Source organism: Erythrolamprus reginae, chromosome 2 (assembly GCF_031021105.1).
Source record: "Erythrolamprus reginae isolate rEryReg1 chromosome 2, rEryReg1.hap1, whole genome shotgun sequence".
Classification (NCBI taxonomy): domain Eukaryota; kingdom Metazoa; phylum Chordata; class Lepidosauria; order Squamata; family Dipsadidae; genus Erythrolamprus; species Erythrolamprus reginae.
In genome coordinates this window covers 79408610-79436256 of record NC_091951.1, presented here as the reverse complement: position 1 = coordinate 79436256, position 27647 = coordinate 79408610, and the positions used below count along the sequence as shown (strand labels likewise).

Below are 27647 nucleotides of genomic sequence, written 5' to 3'. Positions count from 1 at the left end.
ATGTAGGATTAAAAAAGTATCCTTCTTTTGTTTTTTTTTACTAGTTTTCATGCAATTGAATAATATATAATTTATTTTGTATCAATTGTCCAGGATAGGGCTGGAAAAATACTCAGCTGGGCGGTGAAGGGCTGCAAAAATTTTTACTACCACACTGTGGGCATGGCTTTTATGTGGGTGTGGCTTGCTGGCTATGTGACAAGGTGGGAGTGGCTTGACGATCATGGACCGGGGGTGGCTTAAAGGTCATGTGACTGGCTTAAAGGTGGCCAACTTGACATCACTCACGTCAAGAGTTTGGGTTAGGGTTAGGGTGCCTGGCCTCTCCTCGCGTCAAAGAGATACAATTTCCCTTACTATTACTGAACATCCCAAATATACTATTTAATTCTATGTATATATGCCATATGTATACATACCTATATGTACATACACACAGGCACACAGAAATATACACTATCTACTGTATAAAGTGTATATTCGGGTTTCTTCCCGTGTAGGATTTGGAAATTTCTGGCGACGTTTCGACGAGGTCTCACTCATAATCTTCAGGCTGGTGTTTCTGTCCTTGTTCGCCTGAGAACAAGGACAGAAACACCAGCCTGAAGATGATGAGTGAGACCTCGTCGAAACGTCGCCAGAAATTTCCAAATCCTACACGGAAAGAAACCCGAATATACCAAGACCGTCATACCTGTATCCGTGAAAATCTACGAAAATTTATATATATATATATATATATACGTACACACACACACACACATGCACAACTCAACTAAAATTATACACATTCAACCACATTTACTGTGGTAGGAAAACATACCCAGACTCCAGAAGGGAATAAAAGGGAAAAAAAATTCAATTTTTTTCTACCGCTTCTGCATACCTGACCAAAATTTTTCTACTGGTTCTGCATACCTGACCGTACCCGTAGGAGTCCATCACTGCGGCTAGGGTAGTTTTGTACTAAAGGGTACTTTTTAGTGATGGCCTGGATTTAAAACATTCTCAATGAGGAATCCGATTCCTTCTAGTTTAAATCCAAGACTTATTAGGGTGCATATAGTTTTAGTACTCCTTACTTCAAAGTGATGGGTTACCATGCCATATACTTTTGATAGTCAGAGAGAGAAGGAGAGGCCAAATCTGGGGGCTGCAGGTAATCTGAGACTATAGTTTGTCCCATACCTTTATTATATACCAAGATAAAATACCAGGGTAGAGCTCAAGTGAAAATCATGTGATGTTCATGATTTTTAGGTAGAGTTACAGGGAAGGAAGCCTCATTAGATTTAGACCTTTGCACAGGATTCCACGTCTTCATAAAGAGTAGATTTGTCATTGATCTTTTTTTTTAACGTTTAATTATTAAATGCCCAGAGTCAACAGGATTAATATGTATCTGGTAGAGGGGATTCCCTCCAGATCTGTTACCTAAGACCATGTTTGACTAGAGATAAAGGTATGTTTCCTTAATTATGAAGAAGTTGAAATGCTTCCTGTTCAGCTGTTTTACTTATTGTATTTTTCGGAGTATAAGACATACCTTCCCCCCCTAAAAGAGGCTGAAAATTTTGGTGCGTCATATAGTTTGAATGTAGATTTTTCTAAGCTTTTTTTTCAGCCCTAATAAGATGCTAATGTTCTTCCCAGCTTGCAGGTTTTTTCATTTCTACTCTCTCCGAAGAAGATTTTTTTCTAGCCCTAAGTCTTTGCAGGCTTTTTTTCCATTGCTACTTGGTCTGAATAAGATATTTTTAAAACCCTAATCAGGGAATAAAATAACTAACCAGACTAAGGACACTAGCCAGATGAAGGTAGGCAGATATCCTCCCTCCCTATTTTCCTCCCCCAAAACTAAGGTGCATCTTATACTCTGAAAAATGTTTGTTTGTTTGTTTGTTTGTTTGTTTATTTATTTACTTACTTACTTACTTACTTACTTACTTACTTACTTACTTACTTACTTACTTATTTATTGGATTTGTCTCCCACCCCTCTCCGTAGACTTGGGGCGGCTAACAACAGTAATAAAAAACAGCATGTAAATGGTAATGCCATTCCTATCCAACTTTTAATTTTGAGAATTCCTACACAACTGGCAAAGTCCACAAAAATGGAGAAGCACAAGAGCAAGTATACTTCTTCTCTTTGAAACAAGGAAGGAGGACCTGGGAAATTGCAGAGCAGTTAACTTGAGCCTTGGGTAAGAATGCAACAGTTCAAAGTGACTAGCACTTTGAAGAGAAGATTGAGAAAGATCTTGATGCGCTTGAACAAAAGACTGAAATAAATAAGATGGAATTTAACAGAATAAAATATTATGTACTGTATCTGGGGGGTGGGGGACCTTGAAAATCACAAAGAACAGAAGTGACCTTGCTTGGTACTAGCACATGTGAAAACTGGTACATGTGTTTTAGTATCTCAGGTTGATCTATGTGAGTCAACAGTGTGATGCAGGTACTAGAAAAGCAAATGTTATCTTGGTAACGTATTAATAGAAGCATGGAGTTCAAATAATGAGATATAATTGCTCCACTCTACTCTAGCTTGGTTACACCTTGAATACTGAGACAAGCATGTGTCATCAGACATCAGCAAAGTGGAACAAGTTCAGAGGAAGGATATCAAGAAGGTGAAGGAACTGGAAACCAAGTTCTTTGAAAATGGTTAAAGAAACTGGGTATGTTTATACAACAGAAGAGTAGACTAAAGGAGGGATAGAATGAGAGCTGTCAAACAGCAGAACAGGTTGCTTCATGAAGTGATATTTTCTCCTTCATTAGAGAACTTCAGAAAGAGGCTGGAGGGAATTTGCCTCAAATGATACCCTGATAATTAGCTGTAAAAAGGTTTTTATCGTTTCACATAACAGTTGCTATGAGGTAGAGACAGGAAGTAAAGAGGGTTATTTAGGGTAGATTTAGGATTGAGGTTTGGGAGAAGCAGAGGAATTGGCTGGTGAATCGTGTTGGACTAGGCAACTTTGGAACTGCTGTCCAAAACCTCTGAAATATTTGTGGGTGAGTGATCACAAGTTCACCAAGGACAGATGAAAATCCCCTCTATTACGCAACCAGATGGAAATACCCTCTCTGCTGTGTCACCTGATCCAGGGGACAGCTATCTTTTATGTCCAAAGAAAGACCAAGGAAGACAATATCTAGATAGCTTATTCTAGTTAATAGATTTAATGAAGGTACTAGGTTTTCTTTCTGAAAAATCAAAGAGAAGTTCTTTCAGCCAAAGCTGGCCACTTTAGTTCCATTTTGCTGTATCGTAAGACACAGTATGAATTAACTTGCTAAGAAGCTGATTGGTGTTCCAACGTCTCACCCTAGCTTTCTATCATTAGACCAAGAAGAATTGGAATAGTTCCACCATGTAGATCTCTGAGCCAACCTGTTCTCAGCTAGACATACTTCAAGAGGACTCATGCTACCAATTGGGAAAGGTTGATTTAGGGCCAGCCAGCCAGCTGGCTATATATCTTGGTCTGACACAATTGGTGAAACCTTTTCAAAACATGAGGGAAGTGTTTTTAATAGGAAAGTGAACCCAAGAACAAGGGGGCACAATCGGAGGTTAGTTGATCAGAAGCAACGGGAGAAAATATTATTTTACTGAAAGAGTAGTAGATGCCTGGAACAAACTTCCAGCAGACGTGGTTGGCAAATCCACAGCAACTGAATTTAAACACGCCTGGGATAAATATAGATCCATCCAAAGATAAATTACAGGAAATACTATAAGGGCAGACTAGATGGACCAGGAGGTCTTTTTCTGCCGTCAATCTTCTATGTTTCTATGTTTCTCACAAAGGATGGATACTTATCCACCAAAGCAGCTCAAGTAGGGAAGAGGGGCCATATTAAGTATTCTGTCGGGCTCTCTGGCAGACTCCTCCCAAAAATTCACAGGTACAAATGTCAGACACACACACGCTTGAAAATTCAAAACAATGTTCTTTATAATGAAAAGTCACTTAAACTAAGCCCTCTTTTGGTATAGCAAAGAGCACTGTCTCCAAACAAACTGGTAATTTGTACAAGTCCCTTATCAGTTCTGTGATACTTAGCTTGCAGCTGTGAGGCAATTCACAGTCCTTCTTCTTTCACAAAGTGAAACACACTTTGCTCTGGTTTAGTTTCAAAGCAGGGAAAAATCAGCACACAAAAAGTCAAAGTCAGTAAAGCAGTCACAAAACACAACGATCAGATAATCCTCCACAATGGCCAAACCCACAGGCTGCTATTTATAGCAGCCTCACTAATTACCACAGCCCCACCCAACCACAGGTGGCCTCATTTTCTTTGATAATAATCTCTCAGTTGTTGCTGCCTATGCCTCGCTCTCCGCATGCATGGCTGTATCATTAACTCATGTTCCGAATCCAAGGAGGAGCTAGATAATTGATCTCCTTCGGAGCTGTCTGCCACACTCTCCTCCTCCCTGTCACTCATGTCTTCTTGGTCAGAGGAGCCTTCATCAGCAGATTCCACCGGGGGCAAAACAGGCCTGCAGCATGTGGATGTCTCCCCCCCCATGTCCACAGTCCTTGGGGCAGGAGCAGGGCCAGAGCGAACCACAACATTAAGTGGTTGGGATAAGGATCAGCGGCTGGTTCCACTTACCCATATATCTATGCGCTGCGCATGCACTCAGTGTGCGTCCGCATCCCCTCAGGGTATTTTGCTTCCACTCATGCACAGGAAGCAAAAACACATCAAAATCTCACAAGGGGAGGCTTGCATATGCACGATTTCAGCAATCTTTTACTACTGTGCATGTGCAAAAGCAAAAAAATTGCTGAAATCTCATGCACGCGAGAGTCTCCTCTCGAGATTTTGCTTCTGCGCATGCACAGGAAGCAAAAAAAGCCCCCCCAAATTGGGAAAAAAGATGGCACTGCCTGGTGGACAGGCATAGATGGCACCAGAGCAGTTGCACACAAATTGTGCAACCTGGCAGCCGCTACCAGAACGGAGCTCCCGGGTGTACTGGTAGCAACTCACCATTGATAATGATGTGAAGAATATGGATTAAAAAGCAGGGATTTCCAAGTTTTCTTATGTGTGTGTTTGTGTGTGTGTGTGTGTGTGTATAACACTTTTCTTTATTGCATGGAGACTTTTTAGGGTGCATATAGTTTTAGTACTCCTCACTTCAAAGTAATGGGTTACCATGCCATCCACTTTTAAAGAGAGAATGGCAGGCCAAAACTGGGGGCTGTAGATAATCTGGGACTATAGATTGTCAATTCCTGCCTTATATATAAGTTTGCTAACTTGATTCTTGCTATTTGCATGTTGTCTTCATCTTCTGCGATGAGTCAGCTAGAGCTTTGGCAACCTTACAGGACAGGTTCTATTCCTACTAAAAATACTAAGTAGCATTAGCAGATGAATTGAATGGAATACGAATGAGTCAGCCTGAAACATTACCTGTCATAGGGGCAGTGTGTTGTTGATTTCACAGTTGTGTCGCTTTTATCATCAATTATCCAAACAAAGTCAGTGTTATTCCGTAATCGGATATTTTTCCACTGCTTCTTTGCCACATAGCCACAGCCCGCATTGAAGTCTCCCATAAATACAAAATTCTTTTAAAAATGAGAGAGATAGAAATATTAAGATAGAGCTGTTAAATACATAATGCCCACATGAGATAAGATTGGCTCCCTCTGTTGAGCTGGTCTTGACTAACCTTAGTCTTCCAGCGCAACCTGACATCCAGAAACACATCATAGAGTTCATCGATTTCTCGCGCAGCCATTTCAGGCCTTGTGTGTATTGGGATGATCACAAATTCTTTGACCACTTAAAAAAACAATTTTGAAAGAGAAGAAAAACCACAGATTATTGGCATTTTTAAATTCATAGACTGAAGAATCAGACTTTTAATTTTCATGAACTTGAACCTAGAGATAATTTGCAAAAACAAAATAAACTTTTCGTGGCGCTGCCAATTTCCTTCTTTCTGATTTTCCAGTCTCGCTGTCCCATCCCTTCTACACTGAAGAATTACTTTTAAACTAGCAGTCAGTGGGACCAGTGGGATTGTAAAAGGGGAAAGAAAGCAGACAAGCCTGTTTGTGACCAGAGTTTCATTCAGATGTTCTTTGGGGGAATTCATGACTTCCCACCACCTAAGTCAGAAAAAGGCTCCAGCACTCCTCCTACCACACCATTTTCCTTGATGCAGTAGCATCACTTCATGTAGCTGGGCATCTTAGAAAAGGAAACAGAAACAACCCCAGTTGCCAGTTGTCTATGTAGATCAGTGGTTCCCAACCTTTTTTGGGCCATGCCTCACCTAAGCATTTCTAAAATCCTGATGCCCCCCTCCCTGCCCCCCATAACATGTAATTCTTACTATTCAAAAAGTGAGTTCCTACTCACGTGGAGGAAGCCTAAAAGGCCATTAAGAAAGGTTCCAATTGTCCCCATTAAAAATCAAATTGCCCCCCTGTGGCGTGTGAGTTTGAGGTGCGATTGATGAAATTGGGGGTTGATCATTGCTGTTAACAAAGACAGAGCCAAAGAAAGAGTTGAGGAGGTTGGCTTTGGATCAATCATCATGGTATTCTTTGTTGTTGGGTCCTTTGAGAGGTGGGATAGGTCTAGAGTCTTTGAGTTTATTGTTGACAAAGTTGTAGAAAGCTCTATTAGATTTGGTGCGTTGGAGGTTTTCCTCTTGTTTGCTGTAGTAGTTAAGGCATTCTGTTTTTATTTGATTGCAAATGCTTTTATATCGGCTTTTGAAGTTGGAAATTTGTCCTTTTTTGTTTTTCCTCCAGAGAGATTTTTTTCTTGTTTGTAATTTTCTTATTGAGATGGGGAGGTTGTTTTTTTTGTTACAGGTACATGAAGTCTGATGATAATTTTCATTTCGAGTAGGAATGTGTTGTAGAGGTCATCAGTAGTGTAGCATTCAGAGAATAGGGTTTTCCAGTTTAATGTTGAGAGGTGGGCTTCAATGAGTTCAAAGACTCGGGGCGGCTCACAACAATAATGCATGTAATTCATGCATTGGCTGCTGAATTACTTGAGAACAGTGCAAAGGGCTTCACTTCAATTTGCCATTCTCCTGATTTGCTTTTCAGAGCTGATGCTTGAATTTACCTAATAGTAGATCTATCATTATTTTCGATATAGCATGGATAGTCCCCAACTTACCCCTAGTCATGTAGATTTCCCCAAAGCTACTTATGATCTGGTTTCAAATTTCCCTTTGGACACTCAACAACCGACCCCACGTATACAGCTGTTTGTATACGTTATGATCATATGACCATAATTTACCATGATTTTGTTGGAAACTGACATTTATTTCTGGTTTCTTGCAAATAACAATAGCAATAGCATTTAGATTTATATACCGCTTCATAGTGCTTTTACAGCCCTCTCTAAATGGTTTACAGAATGAGCATATTGCCCCCCAAAATCCAAGTCCTCATTTCCCACCTTGGAAGGATGGAAGGATGGACCCACCTTGAGCCGGTGGTGAGATTTGAACTGCTGAACTACAGCTAGCAGTTAGCTGTAGTAGCCTGCAGTGCTATACTCTAACCACTGCGCCACCCTGGCTCTTGAAAAAATAGTCCATAGCAAGCACTGGATTTGCTTAATGACTGCCATACTCACTTAACAACTGCTGCAAGAGAGGTCATAGAATTGGGTCTGATCGTGTAAGGACTGTCACAACTTTTAACCACAATTCCCAGGCACAATTACAACCATAAGTATCTTTATTGTCTTCTAAAGTGTAGGGACATATATGCCTTAAGCCTATAGACCAACGGAGGTATTTTTGTAAAGACAGAAAAAAAAATGGTTTGATCTTTCTTTTGGCACCTTAAAGTCCTTTTTAAAAAAAAGTGAGTATATCAATTGTGCTTGCTGGGAATAATGATGTCCATAGCAGATGTATTAAACTGGTCCAAACATCATGTTAAAGCAGGGACCTCTGAGCTGCACAGAATCCTCCCTCTTCACATATTACCCATTGGTTTCTGCCAAGCAGCTCATGATCACCCTACTGAAGTGAGATAGATTCTGCAATTGGGTTTCAGAGGTCAAGGTGGGAGAAAATTTAGGTTGCAGTGACCATCTATGTTTGTGGTTTGATGTAAAAACTCATTGTGAGCAATCCTATAATGCAACCAAAGTATTGGATTTCAGAAAAACAAATTTTAATGCAATGGGGGAATATTTAGATAATGAATTAAAGGGGAGGGATAAAATGGCAGGAGCGAGAACCCAGTGGACTGTATTAAAAAAGGCCATCTTAAAAGCCACTGGTCTGTATGTAAGATAAATAACTAAAGGTAAAAGGAAGAAGAAACCGCTATGGTTTAGCAATGATGTAAGGGCTATAGTCAATGAAAAAAAGGCTGCCTATAGGAGGTATAAAGAGTCTGGAAGTATAGCTGATAGAGAGGTGTATAAAATGAGACAGAAGGAGGCGAAACAGATAATATATGCTGCTAAAGCCTCAAAAGAGGAAGAAATTGCAAAATCTGTAAAGAAGGGGGATAAAACCTTCTTCAGATATATTAGTGATAAGAAGAAGAAAAACTGTGGCATCACGAAGCTTAGTACTGGGAATAATACATGCATTAATGGAAATAAGGAGATCGCTGACCATTTCAATAGCTACTTCTGTTCAGTTTTCTCAAAAGACACCTTACAAAATAATACTATAGAGTGATATAGCATTGCTTCCAGCTGTACGGATTCAGCTCCAGTGATCTTAGAAGCCGATGTCTTAGAAGAAATTGAACGATTAAAGATAAATAAGGCAATGGGTCCAGATGGCATCCACCCCAGAGTTCTTAAAGAACTCAGATCTGTCCTTGCTACCCCCCTGACTGATTTGTTTAACCAATCCCTGTTAACAGGAGAAGTTCCTGAGGATTGGAGAATGGCCAGTGTTGTGCCTATCCACAAGAAGGGCAGTAGAGAAGAAGCTGGTAACTACAGGCCAGTTAGCTTGACATCAGTTGTAGTTAAAATGATGGAGACTCTACTCAAAAAGAGGATAAATCAGCACCTAAAAAACAATAACTTATTGGACCCAAATCAGCATGGCTTTACTGAAGGCAAATCATGTCAGACTAATTTCATTGATTTCTTTGACTATGTCACAAAGGTGTTGGATATTGCCTACCTGGACTTCAGCAAAGCCTTTGATACAGTGCCACATAAAGAGCTGATAGATAAATTAGTGAAGATTGGACTTAATCCCTGGATAGTTCAATGGATTTGCAGCTGGCTGAAGCGTAGACATCAGAGAGTTATTGTTTACGGCGAGTATTCTGAGCAGGGTCAGGTTACAAGCGGTGTGCCACAAGGGTCTGTTCTGGGTCCTATTCTTTTTAATATGTTTGTGAGTGACATAGGGGAAGGTTTGGTAGGGAAGGTTTGCCTATTTGCCGATGACTCTAAAGTGTGCAATAGGGTTGATATTCCTGGAGGCGTCTGTAATATGGTAAATGATTTAGCTTTACTAGATAAATGGTCAAAGCAATGGAAACTGCAGTTTAATGTTTCCAAATGTAAAATAATGCACTTGGGGAAAAGGAATCCTCAATCTGAGTATTGTATTGGCAGTTCTGTGTTATCAAATACTTCAGAAGAAAAGGATTTAGGGGTAGTGATTTCTGACAGTCTCAAAATGGGTGAGCAGTGCAGTCAGGCGGTAGGGAAAGCAAGTAAGATGCTTGGCTGCATAGCTAGAGGTATAACAAGCAGGAAGAGGGAGATTGTGATCCCGCTTTATAGAGCACTGGTGAGACCCCATTTGGAATACTGTGTTCAGTTCTGGAGACCTCACCTACAAAAAGATATTGACAAAATTGAACGGGTCCAAAGACGGGCTACAAGAATGGTGGAAGGTCTTAAGCATAAAACGTATCAGGAAAGACTTCATGAACTCAATCTGTATAGTCTGGAGGACAGAAGGAAAAGGGGGGACATGATCGAAACATTTAAATATATTAAAGGGTTAAATAAGGTTCAGGAGGGAAGTGTTTTTAATAGGAAAGTGAACACAAGAACAAGGGGACACAATCTGAAGTTAGTTGGGGGAAAGATCAAAAGCAACATGAGAAAATATTATTTTACTGAAAGAGTAGTAGATCTTTGGAACAAACTTACAGCAGACGTGGTAGATAAATCCACAGTAACTGAATTTAAACATGCCTGGGATAAACATATATCCATCCTAAGATAAAAGTACAGAAAATAGTATAAGGGCAGACTAGATGGACCATGAGGTCTTTTTCTGCCGTCAGACTTCTATGTTTCTATGCAATTTGGACACATTTTTCAGAGTTGAGGGCCAAGAGTGAGTATTTGCCTCCTGGGGGACTCCTATTCCTATTCTTAAACACCTTATTAAAAGCAGGTTGGAAATAAAAGCCCATCTTTTGGGATTTGGGATAGGACCAGGGGTGGGCTACTGCCCAGATTGGGGGAGGGGGAACGCAGTGGGGTAGAGAAAATGGAGTTCCACCCCAGAGCACCCAATTTGCACTGAAAGATGTTGAAAGAAAATGCATAAGCCACGTTCGTAGTAAAAATTTTGGTAGCCTTTCACTGGATAGGACCTGCTTATTTGGGTAGGAATGTTGGTGGTTTGCCAAACAGATATTGGTTTAGGAGAGCTCTGGTGTTGAATCCTTGGCTTTAAAGGACATGGATATTTCTAGGCATTCCAGATCTCAATCTTCTCCAAGGATCCCATTTCTTCTGACTTTCAGCCTTTGAACAGGAAGGACAAAATACATTAGCTGTATCTAACCTGTTTTGGGAGAGTTGAACCAAACAACAAAAGGTTCTCTGGAAAAGGCATCGTCATCACCTGGCTGCAGATCAGGATACTGATAGATTTGATTCACACAGACGCTTTCCAACCTGCAGTATAAATTAGCATTTCAGTAGAAGGCTACTGTTCCAAGCGCGGACATGTTAATGTTGATGATTCTATGGCTGTCTTTCCAATTAATATGGTGAAGATGCCTTACAGAATAAAAAATTAGGTAACAAAAAAAAATCTTAGTATGATTAACTTACAGTCCTAAAATAATTGAATTCAACGAGACGTAACATCCAATTAAATTAGGTTAGCAAAAATATTTGATTATTGAAAGGTTATTGAAACGGATGTCCATGTGCCGCCTCTATGTTGGTTGAGGCAGGCAGGATTCTATTGAATACCATTTGTTGGGGGTCAAGGGAAAGGGAGGGTTTGCCTTCTCTTTCTGCTCAAGATCCCTATGTACAATTGGTGGGCCACTGTGTGACACAGAATGCTGGACTCGATGGGCTTTGGCCTGATTCAGCATGGCTCTTCTTATGTTCTTAATTTGATCTAATATCTCAGATGCTGATGGACATGGGCACTTGAGCTTAGGCTAAACTGAGCTGGATAGTTTGTGATTTAACTTTCATAAAACCCACTCACAATGTTACTTGCTCACTATTAACTGGCTTACAGTGGTTACGTTCGGGTTGTGAAAACCCAGAAGGATTTTTTTCTTGCTATCTAAATAAATATCTAGGTTTCCACATCCTCATATGGTACCACTTCCATCTTTCTTTTCAAGAAGTTTATACGCAGTAGTCCTTTGCTATTGTTAATAGGTACTGTAGCTTTTTATGCCTTCCCTATCTTAGCAACTGCAAATGTGCTAGATTCTGCTATCTATAATGATGTTTCTTTTCTGTTCACCTGAGAGCATGGTGCATTAACAAAAATTCAGTTTTCCTCCCATATTTTTATTTGATTTATACTGCTTTAACAACTTGTGCTTATTATTGCATTTTATTTGTGTACATTTGTATGTATGTATGTATGTATGTATGTATGTATGTGTGTGTGTGTGTGTGTCTGTATATATATATATACAGAGCTGAAGGGATTGGATACTGTAGCCTAGAGGATAATTCTCTGCCTTACAAGGCAAAGGTTGCAGGTTCAAGTCCCAGTGGGTATGGCTAGCTGATGAGGCCAAAATAAGGCCGAAATAGATCTATCCTAGTCTCCCTTAATTTTCAAATTCAGCTTAAACATGTGAGACATATATATATATATATATATATACACACAAATGTACACAAATAAAATGCAATAATAAGCACAAGTTGTTAAAACATTATAAATCAAATAAAAATATGGGAGGAGCAAGATAGATAGATAGATAGACAGACAGACAGACAGATGATAGAAAAATAGATAGATGATAGGTAAATGACTGATAGAAGATAAATGGATGGATGGATAAACAGATAGATGATAGACAGACAAACAGACAGATGATAGACAGACGCTATTTCTGTAGATGTAGGCTTCTGCAATTTTTTCCACACAGTTTCCGAATATCATCTATATTGAATGAAATTATGAAATCAACATACCTGTAGAAAAAAGCATATTGCTCCTTGTAATGCCGTCTTCCTAACCTGTTACTGACCACATAACTGTATGTTCCTTCTGACCGTCTGGGAAGAAAAATGAATCTGAGTTATAATGAGTTTCCCTAAGTATGCCCATGTCACACCAACACTCCACAGTCTGCATTGGTTGCCGATCAGTTTCTGGTCACAATTCAAAGTGTTGGTTATGACCTATAAAGCCCTTCATGGCATCAGACCAGAATATCTCCGGGACCGCCTTCTGCCGCACGAATCCCAGCGACCAGTTAGGTCCCACAGAGTTGGCATTCTCTGGGTCCCGTCGACTAAACAATGTCGTTTGGCAGGACCCATGGGAAGAGCCTTCTCTGTGGCGGCACCGACCCTCTGGAACCAACTCCCCCCAGAGATCAGAATTGCCCCCACCCTCCTTGCCTTTCGTAAGCTCCTTAAACCTACCTCTATCGTCAGCCATGGGGGAACTGAGATATTCCCTTCCCCCTAGGCCTATACAATTTATGCATGGTATATTTGTGTGTATGTTTGGTTTTTAAATTAGGGTCTTTTAAATTATTTTAAATATTAGATTTGTTATATGTTGTTTTACTATTGTTTTTAGCCGCCCTGAGTCTACGGAGAGGGGCGGCATACAAATCTAATAAATAAATAAATAAATAAATAAATAAATAAATAAATAAATAAATAAATAAATAAATAAATAAATAAATAAATAAATAAATAAATAAATAAAATAAATATTAATATGATAATTATAAATATTTAATATGAATAAAAACTAAAAACTAATACAATAAATGTGCAAAGAGTAAGGTTGGAACTGGTAATAACACAAAAAAGGAACAGTTATTGTGAGGTGTTGTGCATTTCTTCATAACTCCCTTCAAAGGAGTCCTTTACATTGTTCTAGAATGGACATATGGTAAATCCAGCCCACATACAGAGATCCAATGTTATCCAAATCTACATCCAAACCTCCTAACTTGAATAAAACTTCATTTCTGAATCTTACCCATTTAGTTTCTCTAATAGAAAGGGACATATTCTGTTCCTGTTGTCCTTTATTTCCATTAGTAGCATGATATCACAGCGAGATATAATCTGAAGAGCAAATAAAAAAGGTCTGTAAAAGCTCTGTGGTTGGCATGTTATACTATGAGAATTGTTGATTAGAGCTCTAATTTAATTAGGATCCTAACGATTATACTGCAGTAATAATGACATTGGAAAAGTAATACTGTATTGAGTATAAAAACATTACAAACCCACCCTCTGGCATTGGGTATGCCATGATGGACCATTGCACACAAGGGGGCACAATCTGAGGTTAGTTGGGGGAAAGATCAGAAGCAACGTGAGAAAATATTATTTTGCTGAAAGAGTAGAAGATGCTTGGAACAAACTTCCAGCAGACGTGGTTGGTAAATCCACAGTAAATGAATTTAAACATGCCTGGGATAAACATATATCCATCCTAAGATAAAATACAGAAAATAGTATAAGGGCAGACTAGATGGACCACAAGGTCTTTTTCTGCCAACAATCTTCTATGTTTCTATGTATCCATTCCAGGAAATACTGCATGTTTACTCCAGTAAGTATTAAACTCTAATAAAGCTTATTATTAACTTTCAGTTCCTGTTTCTTGGAAAGCTCTCATAATTAGTGATCCTGAAGGCATTTGCCTTTACATTTGTGTTAACAATCATATAATTGCATATTTTTTAATGTTTTGTGAGGTTTTTTTTCGTTTGATTATTTAGTTACTGTTGTTTTATACCACCAGAGGCAACCTTGTTTGATCAGGACAGCCTTACAATTATTAAACAAATTACAATACTCTATGTCTCTAAAATTAAATACACACACATGAACAGGATCACAGCTCTATTAATGACTAAAGATCCATAGAGGTTTTTAAAATCTGCCTAAATCCAAATATTGGCTCACTGTTTGCTGAATAGCCAAATAAATTCATTCTGTTAAATGAACATTTGGGGCCACGCTTTAAAACATCATAACAAGGAGCCTGCATCAAGAGAATCATATACACAATAGCATATTTTATCAGTATTGGAGATTTTAAATTTATTATTTACTAGATTTTTAAAAACCATGGGAAAAAAACTGCAGTCTACTTTTCCAGAAAAATACAAAATGATTCCAAACAGAAGACATTACAATGCAAGAATAAAATTCTATTTTTATTAACCTGCTCCTATCCAAACCTTTGAATGGTATCTAGTGTATTCAACTCTTTCTCAAATAGTCACTTTTGCCTCCACTTTTGACTTGTCATGATAACTTCTTCTTAATGACTCAGATGTATTTTATAGTGGCAATTAAACTAATTAAAAGTGACAATATCTGAGGAGACATTGGAAAAGAATGGTTTCCCACCCGCTAAGAAATCAAATATTTTCATAATCTTAAATAGTTATTAACAACAGCATTTGCAATTAAAGTCTTGCTATCCATGTAGTTTTGATCTGGTGATGACTTTCTGGGGTAGGTTTGTTGCTAAAATCAAAGATTTATTAACACTCAAACATACATTAATGTGAAACTCATCTGTCTTAATATATAATCATTCAGTTGAAGGCCCCTCTATTTAATTTAACTTAATCCCAAAAGTGAATTACATACCTCTACAATAACCTCTATGATTTCTGGGTTTCGTCTCTTAGATTCTCCAAATGATCTCACATTGAAAGAACAGATTCTTAGACTCTGAGCAATCTGGCCAAAAAAGAGCAGGAAAAGAAAAAAACGCAGCATCTTTTAAGCTTTGCCAAAAGAGAATGAAGTGTGATGAACTTCTCTCTCATTAGCACTCACACTACCCCAAAAAGTAGAATCTATAACTATGCTCCTTTGTGACCTCTATGCAAATAAAGCAACAGGCTCCCAGCTTCACTTTACACTCCATTCACTTCTCTGTTTTCTGAGGTTAACTTTAATTAAGGAACTTAAATTTCTGCCCCGCGAGGATTGCCTGAAATGGAAGTTACCTTCACATGATTTGGTCTACAAGTGACAATGGCAGACATTGCCTATTCAGTTTCATATCAGGACAAAATGGTTCTGATTTTTAGAGGAAAGGGAGCCCAAGAAGGGCTGTTTTAGATCTTCATGCTTTTGGTTGCAACTTTCCACATGGGGTCGCAGACGCCATCTTGACCGGTTTCACCTCCATGGACTGCACTAAATGCAATCATGCACATCCTATATCTGGGCATTGCTGGAAAGTGAGCCTGCTGTTAATGAAATCCCAAAGCCTCTTCACTGCGTCATCACTGGAGGTTCTTGTAGAAGAGATTGGACAACCGTTTGGCTGCTGTTTTGAATAGGGGGTTGGACTAGATGACCTCTAAGATACCTTCCAACTCTGTCCTTCTATGATTCTATTTCCCCTTCCTTTTGCTAATTTGCCCAATGAGCAACATAGAACATATAATAATAATAATAATAATAATAATAATAATAATAATAATAATAATTTATTAGATTTGTATGCCGCCCCTCTCCGAAGACTCGGGGCAGCTCACAACAATAATAAAACAGTGTCACAATGTAAACAAATCTGATATTTAAAAAAACCATCTAAAAAACCCATCATTTAAAAACCATGCAACACACGCATACCATACATAAAACTATAAAAGCCTGGGGGAGATGTCTCAATTCCCCCATGCCTGGCAATACAGGTGGGTCTTAAGTAATTTGCAAAAGACAAGGAGAAAAGACTATTGAGAATCAAGCCATGTCTAATCCTGTTTGTTCATCTCTTTAAAGAGATGGAATTGAAAACTTTGTAGAAGTGGCTTGATGGCCATTCCCTGAATCCCACTTCACAATTGGCCTATAGGCAGTAAAGGGCTACCAAATTTTTTACTACCACACTGTGGGCGTGGCTTATGCAAGACGCCCTGCATTTTCTTTCAACGTCTTTCAGTGCAAATTGGGTGCTCTGGGGTGGAGCTCTATTTTTGCTACCCCACTGCGTCCTCCCCGATCTGGGCAGTTGCCCACCCCTGCCTGTAGGGCTAATTCAACAATATCTGGAGAGATGTACATTCCCCTTCTATTTAATGGTGAACATTTAAGACACTTAGTTAATGTTGTTCATTCTCAGTGACATGGACTTTATAGGATTTAAAACATTATTTCTTTTTCGTGCGAGCAGAGACTCTGGGATAATATAGAGTCTCTATTATTAAGTGTCATACCGACTTCAATCTTTCCACATATGCAAATCTTTTTCTTGTCTCTAGTTTGCTAACGAAAGGTCAATTGGAATTTACAAAGGGTGAAGGAATCAGGGCTGCAGTTCCCCTACGATAGGGGTAGGCAAAACTATGACATGTGGGATTCAACTTGCAGAATTACTAAGCTAGCATGATTGGCTCAGGAATTCTGGGAGTTGAAGTCCACAAGCCATAGAAGAGCCAACTTTGCCTATCCCTGCCATATGACATCTGCAAAATTTATTCAAGTACAATATAGGAAACATTCTTAATGAGGAATCTGATTCCTTCTAGTTTAATTCCAAGTTTGCTCATGAGACTAAAACAATTGAAGACCCAGGCCAACCTCATTGGTCTGCAGGACTTCCTATCATATTGTCACAAAAGAACTCACACATACTGCTATCCCTTTCTATTCTATTCCCCTTCAAGGTGCACAATAAATTGGAGGCAGGAGACAAAATGAAAAGTAGTCTATATATGTATAGTTTATACCTTTCACTGTAATGATATCACAGTGTGGTAATGGTGGGTAGGGAAAGATTAGATTCAATTAGAAAGCAAAAACGGAAATGGAGGCAAATGAAGAAGAAGATCAGGCTTTAGAAAGTGAGAACAAAGCCAACATTTGATACTACTGTATTTGGGTCATAATGACATTTCCTGCTTGAATAGCTGTTGCTAGGCTCTTGTTCCCCTTTCTAATAGGTGTGGCCCTTAGTGCTAATGCTCCTATAAATTGTTTTAACGTTGACTGATGGATGGGATTAGTTTGATTAATCCCCTTTGTCTTGATAAAATTACTGGTGTGGGAGATAATTTATGAGAGCCACGTGGACCTGGAGTCTCTTGCCGGTTTGGTCATTAAATAAGCAGGTTTGGTCATAAAATGGGAACCTGGAGGGGTCCAGACAAGGAGCCTTTTCTGTTATTGTCCAGGGTGAGGTTGGTCCCAACCCTCCTGATATTCCCTACAGACCTGTCTCTGCCAGCTAGCTTGGGGCTCCAATGGGAGGGCATCACAGTGAAGGTGGTTGATAGATTAACAAGTGATGCCATCCTGGCAGTGCCCACCCCATCTGTTAATTGAGTTCCAGTATTTAGTTTCTCATAGTATTTTATTGATGTCTTTTATCTTGTGTATAGTTTTTATTTTTAGTTTAAGTTTAATCCTCTTTTTTACATAACAGTAGAGAACCCTCTGCGTGGAAAGTGGTAAATAGGTCCTTTTTAGGGGATTTGAAGGAGAGTGGGGCACAAATTTATTACATTTAATTGGAAAACAATCTCATCTGGCTTTTTGGGGGGAAGATATGCTGGTTTTGGAGACAGGTCTTATCATATTTAATCAATCAGCAACTGATAAGTGATGACATTAAGAAACAAACAACTCCGTATGTGCTTCTAACGAAGATCAGGATGTAAATCATCCCAGATATGTGTATTTTTCTTTTATGTTTGTGTTTTTATATGTCGGCTTTGTTTTAAATAAAAATAAATAAAAAAAACATTTGATCTGGGACCAATTAGGATTAATTTTGGGGATAATCTGGGATTGAAGCCATGGTAAATTTTCTATGCGTTGTTTTCAATAACAGTTCAGTAACAGAGGGTTTTGGAATTTCAATCTTGTCTCTCTTTTATTATTAATTTTTATTACTTTTATACTTTTGTATATTTTTATTATTATTGTTTTTCTTGTTAACTATACAGTATTGTCATTTTTTTTGGTATAAAGTTTTTTATTTTTGTGCACCTTAAAACATAAGGGAGGCAGAGCTGTTACCAGCAAAAGCTGGGGGGGGGGGCAGCTGAACCATGGCACCTAGGTGACCCAATTTTGGGTCCAGACTGACTTGGAGGGTCAGTAATGAGAGGGAACTGTCTGGTGCACCACAGGGTTACCACAAAACTATATTCTCATTAATATAGAATATAAATGACAGCCTACTAATTTGTAAACTGATTTAGTATTTTAATCAGTAGTTTAAAATTCTTTTGATCTGTTTTGCAGGGGGTAGGAAACTAACATTGTTGTACTAACATTAGCATTCAACTAGGGAGATTTCTAGGTGTATATGTATTAATCTTTATTTTTCTTCCAAAGACACCTTTTCTTTTTAATGTCTTGTTTGTTTTGTGGTTTTTTTGTTTTTATGTATTTCAGTGTTTTGCATTTTAATTTTCTTGAATAAACTAAACCTTATAAATGAATGGATGAATGAATACATCCTCCTAAATGTTGTTTGAGTATTATAAAGAAGTTTATCTGGTTGACAGGGCAAACATATAAAGTAACTTGTGACACAACATCATAGCTAAAACATTTGTTATATGATACAAAAGCAAAAACCAAAGACTGAGATTGGGAGTCTGCCAGAATGGAAAGAATACAGATGAGTCAGAAAATAATAGTCGGTGAACTTCACGGACATATTAAATTGAGGAAAAGTGCTATCATGGAAATGCAGATACCAATTATCATGTCACCACCTAGCTGACTAGCATACAAATAAAAACAACCCTCCCTTCATGCCCAAAAAAGGTATATGTGAAACTCTCAAGCAGAACAGGTCTCACCGTGAAATACAAATGACCAGGCTATTCTGCCTACCAGCAACAAAGTGAATAGACTCAGATCAGATTTATGATAGATTATCATGGAGAAAATTTATGTGGCTACTAGGAGTGAAAAATAACTTGATGGCAATTAATAGTCAATCAAGTATGGACTTAATAACCAATGCAAATGAATGTCCATTTGTGGCCATCACCAACTCTTATGGTGTCAAAATGCAGTTTAACTAAGCACTAAGTACAGAAGTACAGTACTTCATTTTAGCCCTCTCACATTTCATTTTTAATAGATGGCCTTGAGTCAGTATGTGCATGAGGGACAAATATTTCTTTTTCTTCCCATCTTCCATACCAGAGGTGGGATTCAGCAGGTTCAGACCAGTTCTGGAGAACCAGTAGTGGAAATTTTGAGCAGTTCGGAGAACCGGTAAATACCACTTCTGACTGGCCCCGCCCCCATTTATTCTCTGCCTGCTGAGTCCCAGCTGATCATGGGGGATTTTATTTATTTATTTATGAGATTTCTATGCCCCGCTTCTCCTGAGACTCATTTTGCAGTATCCTTTCCCTGGACTCGTGTGAGAATGGAGATTATACAGTATCCTTGCCATGCCACGTCCACCAAGCCACGCCCACAGAAACCGGTAGTAAAATTTTTGAAACTCATCACTGTTCCATACTACGCATAATAATACATGTATATATATGGATCCTGTGTCTCGTTTGTCACTTTCTGTTTAGAAGTGCTAAATCCTCTTGGTTTTCATCATCATCATCATCATCATCATTATTATTATTATTTAGATTTGTATGCCGCCCCTCTCCGAGGACAGCAAAACACAATGGACAAATCTAATGTTAAAAGCAATTAAAAACCCTTCCTATAAAAACAATCACACAACCTAACGAACCATACATAAAAAACCATAGTAGCTAAGGGGTGTATCAGTTTCCCCATGCCTGGCGAAATAGGTGGGTTTTTAGGAGCTTTTGAAAGGCAAGAAGGGTGGGGGCAGTCCTAATCTCTGGGGGGAGTTGATTCCAGAGGGCTGGGGCTGTCACAGAGAAGGCTCTTCCCCTGGGTCCCGCCAGACACTATTGTTTAGTCGACGGGACCCGGAGAAGACCAACTCTGTGGGACCTAATTGGTCGCTGGGATTCTTGCAGCAGAAGGTGGTCCCGAAGATATTCTGGTCCGATGCCATGTAGGGCTTTATAGGTCATAACCAGCACTTTGTGACCGGAAACTGATTGGCAGCCAGTGCAGGCCGCGGAGTGTTGATGAGACATGGGCATATCAGGAAAAGCCCATGATTGCTCTCGCGGCCACATTCTGCACGATCTGAAGTTTCCGAACATTCAAGGGCTTATCTGAAAAAGTATAAAAAATGGCGGGAAGACAAGACATGACACAATTTGAAGTGATGCTAAACGGATCCTGTTTTCCAAATAAACATCTTTAATATCACAAGGCTCTACAAATACTTTGGCCTGTGCTTTTTAGAGACGTTTATGCATTGCTCTTAACATCTCCAGACAAGAAGGAGAAATTCAAGGCCACATGGGGAACTGATAGCAAAACAGGGAAGTTGTTTTAAAAAAAAGTTTCCAAAGAATAGAAATGCAGTTGTGTTACCACCTGGCAATTATTTTCATCCTCCTGGGGAAGTTTGAGTTTACGGATAAAGGAAGAGCCATTCAGTTCTCTAGCATGGGAATGAAAGAAGAATAGATGCAGATCTGGAGGGAAATATGGAAAGAATGACCATTCTGTGCTTTCAACCTAGCAGGTTTCCCTTTTTAAAATCAGACCCATTTTTTACATTTTATTTTATTTATTTATTTATTCAATTTTTTTAATGCCGCCGTTCTCCTTAGACTTAGGGCGGCTTGCAACATGTTAGCAACAGCACTTCTTAACAGAGCCAGCCTATTGTCCCCACAATCCAGATCCTCATTTTACCCACCTCGGAAGGATGGAAGCCTGAGCCAACCTTGTGCTGGTGATGAGATTTGAACCGCTGACCTACAGATCTATAGTCAGCTTCAGCGGCCTGCAGTACAGCACTGTACCTGCTGCGCCAATTCGGCTCATATTTTATTTTATTTATTTATTTTGTCACGTATGTATTGGTGGTATACAAAGATATATTATTTATATGCATAATACTAGTAAAAGAGAAACATTAGGACAGGGGATGTAAGGCAACCTGGGGCACTTATGCACGCCCCTTACTGACCTCTTAGGAATCAGGAGAGGTCAACAGTGGATAATCTAAGGGTAAAGTTTTGGGAGTTAGGGGATGATACTACAGAGTCTGGTAGTGAGTTCCATGCATCAACTACTCACTAAGGTCGTATTTCCTGCAGTCAAGTTTAGAGCGGTTTACTTTAAGTTTGCATCTGTTGTGTGCTCTTGTATTGTTGTGGTTGAAGCTGAAGTAATCGTTGACAGGAAGACTGTTGTAGCAGATGATTTTATGGGCTATGTTTAGGTCGTGTTTAAGACTACGTACCTCTAAGCTTTCTAAACCTAGGATTGTAAGTCTAGTTGCGTAGGGTATTCTGTTATGAGTGGAGGAGTAAAGGGCTCTTCTAGTAAACAAACCAACAAACAAACAAGTAAGCAAGTAAATAAAAAAGGACCAAACAGTAGTAGTTGTTTTTTTAAACCAATTGAGATTTACAATTCATTCTGTCTGTCTGTCTGTCTGTCTGTCTGTCTGTCTGTCTGTCTGTCTGTCTGTCTGTCTGTCTGTCTGTCTGTCTGTCTATCTATCTATCTATCTATCTATCTATCTATCTATCTATCTATCTATCTATCTATCTATCTAGATTTATACGCCACTCAATCCCATTTGAAATTATAATTGTGGAATATAGAAAATGTTACATTCAATACAATATTTTTAATTCATATTTTGCCCTTAGATATTAATGATTCTTATTGCAGGAATTTAGTTGCTAATTTTATCAATATTAGTGCTTTGTAAGTCAATACATATTGTGGAGTTGTGAGCAAACAACTTCTCAATTTTTTTCCCCCCAAAGGTGATGGTAGGAAGTTCATTGTTAGTAAGAATAATAACGAAACCTTTTTTAAAAGATAGCTGTATCTAACATTTTATTCTACCTGGAGTGCCTTAGGACCTATCTGTATTCAGTGATATTGTGGGGAAAGCAGGCAGCTGTTTAAAAAAGCAACGACAGTAGAATAAAATAAAATAAATCAGCCATATTCTTGAGAATAGGCTTTTAACCATGTGGGTTTGTATGATTTAGCACCTAGCTCATTAAATGATGGGTTGCACAATCTTGATTTACTAACTATATCACAGCCTTCTTTGGTATAACAAGCAGGAAGAGGGAGATTGTGATCCCACTGTATAGAGTGCTGGTGAGACCACATTTGGAATACTGTGTTCAGTTCTGGAGACCTCACCTACAAAAAGATATTGATAAAATTGAATGGGACCAAAGACCGGCTACAAAAATGGTGGAAGGTCTTAAGCATAAAACTTATCAGGAAAGACTTAAGGAACTCAATCTCCATAGTCAGGAGGACAGAAGGGAAAGGGAGGACATGATCGAAACATTTAAATATGCTAAAGGGTTAAATAAGGTCCAGGATGGAAGTATTTTTAATAGGAAAGTGAACACAAGAACAAGGGGGCACAATCTGAGGTTAGTTGGGGGAAAGATCTTAAGCAACGTGAGAAAATATTATTTTACTGATAGAGTAGTAGAAGTTTGGAACATACTTCCAGCAGACATGATTGGTAAATCCACAGTAACTGAATTTAAACATGCCTGGGACAAACATATACCCATCCTATGATAAAATACAGGAAATTGTATAAGGGCAGACTAGATGGACCATGAGGTCTTTTTCTGTCGTCAATCTTCTATGTTTCTATGTTTCTGGAATCTAAGTTAAAAACTTTGGGTTCACATAATAGAATAGAATAGAATTCTTTATTGGCCAAATGTGATTGCACACACAAGGAATTTGTCTTTGGTGCATATACTAAGACATAACCAAGCAAAACATTTTGTAATTGGCCCAAAAGTAAGTCTAGGATTTTGTTGATTCGCCTAAAGTAGGGATCCTCAACCTGTGGGCCATAGCCCACTAACAGGTCTTGGGCAACTGGTCCCCATGAGCAGTGGGTTGTTCACAGTCCCACCTGCCGAAAACCATCCCCCCTTCTCCCCACTCCCCTCCACGCTGGGCCACCAACCTGGAAAGGTTGGGGAATGCTGACATCAAGGATTGGATCTGTTAAACCAGAAATACAGGTTTAAAATAACGTCTACTTGTCTTCTGGCCACCCCGAGTCTTCGGAGAGGGGCGGCATACAAATCTAATAAATTGAATTGAAAAAAATTGAATGAGTTATAATTTTCACATTTTTATAGGCAGGTGGATTGTTGTTGCAGTAGTGCAGCACAGCTAGAAGACAACCCCCCCCCCCAATTTAAGGAAAACTGATTTGGAGTTGGGTTGCTATGTTGGGGTTAAAAACTCCCATTTGCCCTTAATGATGTCTGAGTCAAAGAGACTTTCCTGGAAAGATTTTTTCAGAGGTGATTTTCCATTGCTTCCTTTCTAGGATGAGAGAATGTGACTGGCTCAAGGTCACTCTGCCTAAGGCGGGTCTGAAACTCAAGGCCTGCCCAAACTAGCTCCCTAGGCAACTATTAGGGAGTGCTGCCATCTAGTGGCATTACTATCATGATCACCACAACCTTAATTTAGAAGCAATGGATGGTACCGTACTCTCTATTAAAAAAAGTAATCTAAGGTTAAGGTGCAGTTTAGCAGGGCTTGCACCAGGGGCGGGTTCCAGTGGTGGGCAGCAGCCAGTGCTCCCAGGTACGTGGCTCTGGTAGGAAAATCCCAGATGCGTGCACATCTGTGTGCCCCTGATGTGCCCCCGTGCGAGATTGGGCTTCTGCACATGCCCAACAAGCGAAATCTCATATGAGGATCTCAAGAGTGAGATTTTCTGCACAGAAGCCAAAATATTGATGAAAATAGCCAAAATTTCACTCTCGCACATGTCCTCACGGGAGACTTGGCTTGGTCCGTATGCGCAGAAGACAAATTTTGAGCCGATGGGCGACCAATGGGTGCCCGCGCGATCGCGACGGCCTCAAGGGAGCTCCAGTAGAAGGTAAGAAGAGCGGCCCTCCACTGGTGGGTTCTAACTTACCTCACTTCTGGTTCGCTTCCTCCCATGCTGCATGGGAGTGCCTCATGGGCACACACATGCGCAGTGCCAATTTTTTTAAAAGCCAAAAACAAGATGGCAACACATGTGCAGTGCCAGAAACTTGGCTTCTGCGCATGCACAAAATATTTTTTTTTTAAAAAAGCAAAAAAATCCCCTCTCCCAAAATCCAAATGAAGAGATGGCAGCATTCACAGACTGCCACAGACAGAACCAGTTCTGTGATGTCATCCTGACACCACCAGCGGGTTGCTACCGGTTTAGGTAAACCATTCCGACCCGGGAGGAACCCACATCTGGCTTGTACAAGATGCTGAACCCTACATTTGGATTAATAGAAGGCAGAAGATTAATATAATGTCATAGAACATACTTGGATAATGACTAGAGTCTCAAAGAGTGCAATATCACACCATTACAGTTTGATCAAGTTGGTACATACAAAAATGTATGGAAAGTACTAAGATCAGGAAGGAAATGTATGAAAAAGAGTGCATGCATGTTCAAATATGAATGCATGTTGTATTCCGTGGAGAATACTTACCTATTTTTCTTTTAATTTCTCCTCAGCAATCAAAACTCTTTTGTATCAACTTGCTGAAAAGCATTCACTTTATAAGGTGGGTCTGAATGCAGGGGCTCTAGTGTGGACTTCAACTCCCAGAATTCCCTAGCTAACACAGAAAATTCAGAGTGGTCACTTGCTTCTTCATTGCTTATTTGACCCCTATGACAATCATTAAGTGTTGTACCTCATGATTCTTGACAAATGCATATTTTATTTTATGTACGCTGACAGCATCTGCACCAAGACAAATTCCTTGTGTGTCCAATCACACTTGGCCAATAAAAATTCTATTCTATTCTATTCTATTTTGCTAAATATCATTTAGACCTTAAGACAGCAAAATGGACAACACGCTTAACTCCCACTTCCAAAGAAGAGAAGATTAAATGTACAGTATATGCACAGAAAGTACTTGCATACAATACATTTTGAAGATAAAGATTCTGACTTACTAATAATTATTGCTATCACATAGCAATACCCTAACCCAATTGTATCTAATCAGGAGAAAACTTTTCCTGGCAACATATTTTTAACTGCATTTGAACTATAAATAGATAGATAGATAGATAGATAGATAGATAGATAGATAGATAGATAGATAGATAGAGAGAGAGAGAGAGAGAGAGAGAGAGATACATACATACATACATACATACATACATACATACATATATACTTTATTGTCATTGTATGTATATACACAGTATACCCATGCAACGAAATTCGTATGATGCCAAAGACCAATCTCAACATACATAACAATCTGAAAGAACATGCTCAACTCACCACAATTTCCACCTGAACCATCCAACATCCACACAACAGACCAAGTAGAATTGTCCAGCAGTTCACTGATGGTTACCCCCTAGTACATTATTAAATGCAATTATAGCTCTGGGATAAAAAACTGTTCAGAAAATGTGTGGTTCAAGTTTTAATTGTTCTGTATCTTCTACCAGAAGGTAGCAGTCCAAAAAGATTGTAAGCTGGATGTGAAGAGAGTGTCTGACAATGTTGTGCACCTTTCTAAAACAGCGAGATGTGAAGATACCGCTTCATAATGCTTTTACAATCCTCTCTAAACGTTTTACAGAGTCAGCATATTGCCCTCAACAATCCGGGTCCTCATTTGACCCATCTCAGAAGGATGGAAGGCTGAATCAACCTTGAGCCAGTGGGGAGATTTGAACTGCTGAACTACAGGTAGCAGTTACTCTAACCACTATGCTACCCCAGCTTTTAATACTAGTGTAATGGCCATTTCCCTGGTGTAATGGCCATTTCCCTATAATGACAGCTTCTCTATAACAGCTTCTCACTCTTGCAAAGTCTTTAACTTTGCATTCTACAGGACATCCTACTGTTGATACTGTATTGTCTAGTATTGTAACAAGTATGGGAGGGTTTCTCCTAATGTCTATCACCATTTCTATGGTTTTTAGTGTGTTCAGTTCCAGATTGTCCTGGTAGCACCATGAGGCTAGTTGTTTAACCTCTGGTTTGTATGTGGATTCATAGAATGGAATGGAATGGAGTGGAGTCAGGGGCTGTTTTGTGACCAGGAAAGGGTCTGCACCAGAGCATAAGTTTTTAGGTGTTTCGTCTCTCTGGCCTCAAATCAGAATCACCGGTGTGGTCTTTGTTGCTTTCTGACCTTGATTGTTTTCTTACAGATGTTTCATTTCCTAACTAGGTAATACAAGCACTGACAATCAGCAAGGAAATCTCTATGCTCACAAGGAGCCCATTGTTCAACCTGAGCTTGCAGAAATCCACTTCTGTTGAGACTCGTCCATCTTGCACTTTTTTTCCTTGACGTTCTAACCAGCCTTGTGGTTTTATGGGGAAAGGAATGAGGTCTAAGTGCCATCCATTCATAAAATCCTACTTTCTCCATCGGAGCTGTGCAACATTTGCTCCTTCAAAATTATTATTATTATTATTATTATTATTATTATTATTATTATTAATTATATTTTTATGCCACTTTTCTCCAAATCTTCGGAGAAGGGCACAGTTATTATCATCTGTGAACAATCGATCAAAACCAGTGGGAGCATGTGTTCAAATATTTTTTTAAAAACTGCTGGACCTCTTGCAGTCAAGCAGTTTTTAAAAAATTATTTGAACACATGCTCCCACTGGTTTTGATCGATTGTTCACAGATGATAATAACTGTGCCCGTCTCTGAAGATTCGGAGAAAAGTGGCATAAAAATCTAATTAATAATAATAATAATAATAATAATAATAATAATAATAATAATTTTGAAGGAGCAAATGTTGCACAGCTCCGATGGAGAAAGTAGGATTTTATGAATGGATGGCACGTAGACCTCATTCCTTTCCCCTGCCCCCTAAAGCACAACAGTTAGAATCTTCAAGCAACTCGGTGTCATATGTGTTACAACAAAACATTCTTTGCCCTCACTTTCACTCACAGGCTCAGTCCTCCAGTTGCTCACCCGACCTTTGTGAATGGTTACAGGCAACGCTGGGTAGATGAATGCACGGTGTAATAGCACAGGATTGCTCAGCCAAAAGTACTCAATGTGCTGTCTCTGTGTGGCTCTTGCCTG

General features: G+C 39.2%; 2 protein-coding genes across 6 annotated transcripts in view; one reads left to right on the top strand and one right to left on the bottom strand.

Annotated features, from left to right (window-relative positions):
• Positions 1-27647, top strand: part of ABHD6 (abhydrolase domain containing 6, acylglycerol lipase) — an 89162-nt gene that overhangs the window by 7517 nt on the left and 53998 nt on the right. Inside the window, exon 1 of one of the 4 annotated variants that reach the window (XM_070738423.1) lies at positions 25098-25118. The exons of the other annotated variants lie outside the window; for them this stretch is intronic. The gene's annotated coding sequence lies outside the window, so the exon portion shown is untranslated. Of the gene's footprint in view, positions 1-25097; positions 25119-27647 lie in introns of those variants that run through there. 4 annotated transcript variants of the gene reach the window in all.
• DNASE1L3 (deoxyribonuclease 1L3) overlaps positions 1-27647 on the bottom strand; it is a 33415-nt gene that overhangs the window by 4261 nt on the left and 1507 nt on the right. The window contains exons 2-7 of one of the 2 annotated variants that reach the window (XM_070738427.1): positions 15087-15179; positions 13453-13541; positions 12426-12509; positions 10810-10922; positions 5710-5822; positions 5448-5605 (exon numbers count right to left, since the gene is read on the bottom strand). In XM_070738427.1, the coding sequence (XP_070594528.1) occupies positions 5448-5605; positions 5710-5822; positions 10810-10922; positions 12426-12509; positions 13453-13520 (536 nt within the window). In that variant the 5' untranslated portion in view covers positions 13521-13541; positions 15087-15179. Of the gene's footprint in view, positions 1-5447; positions 5606-5709; positions 5823-10809; positions 10923-12425; positions 12510-13452; positions 13542-15086; positions 15356-27647 lie in introns of those variants that run through there. The other variant, XM_070738426.1, reaches the window with a different exon arrangement.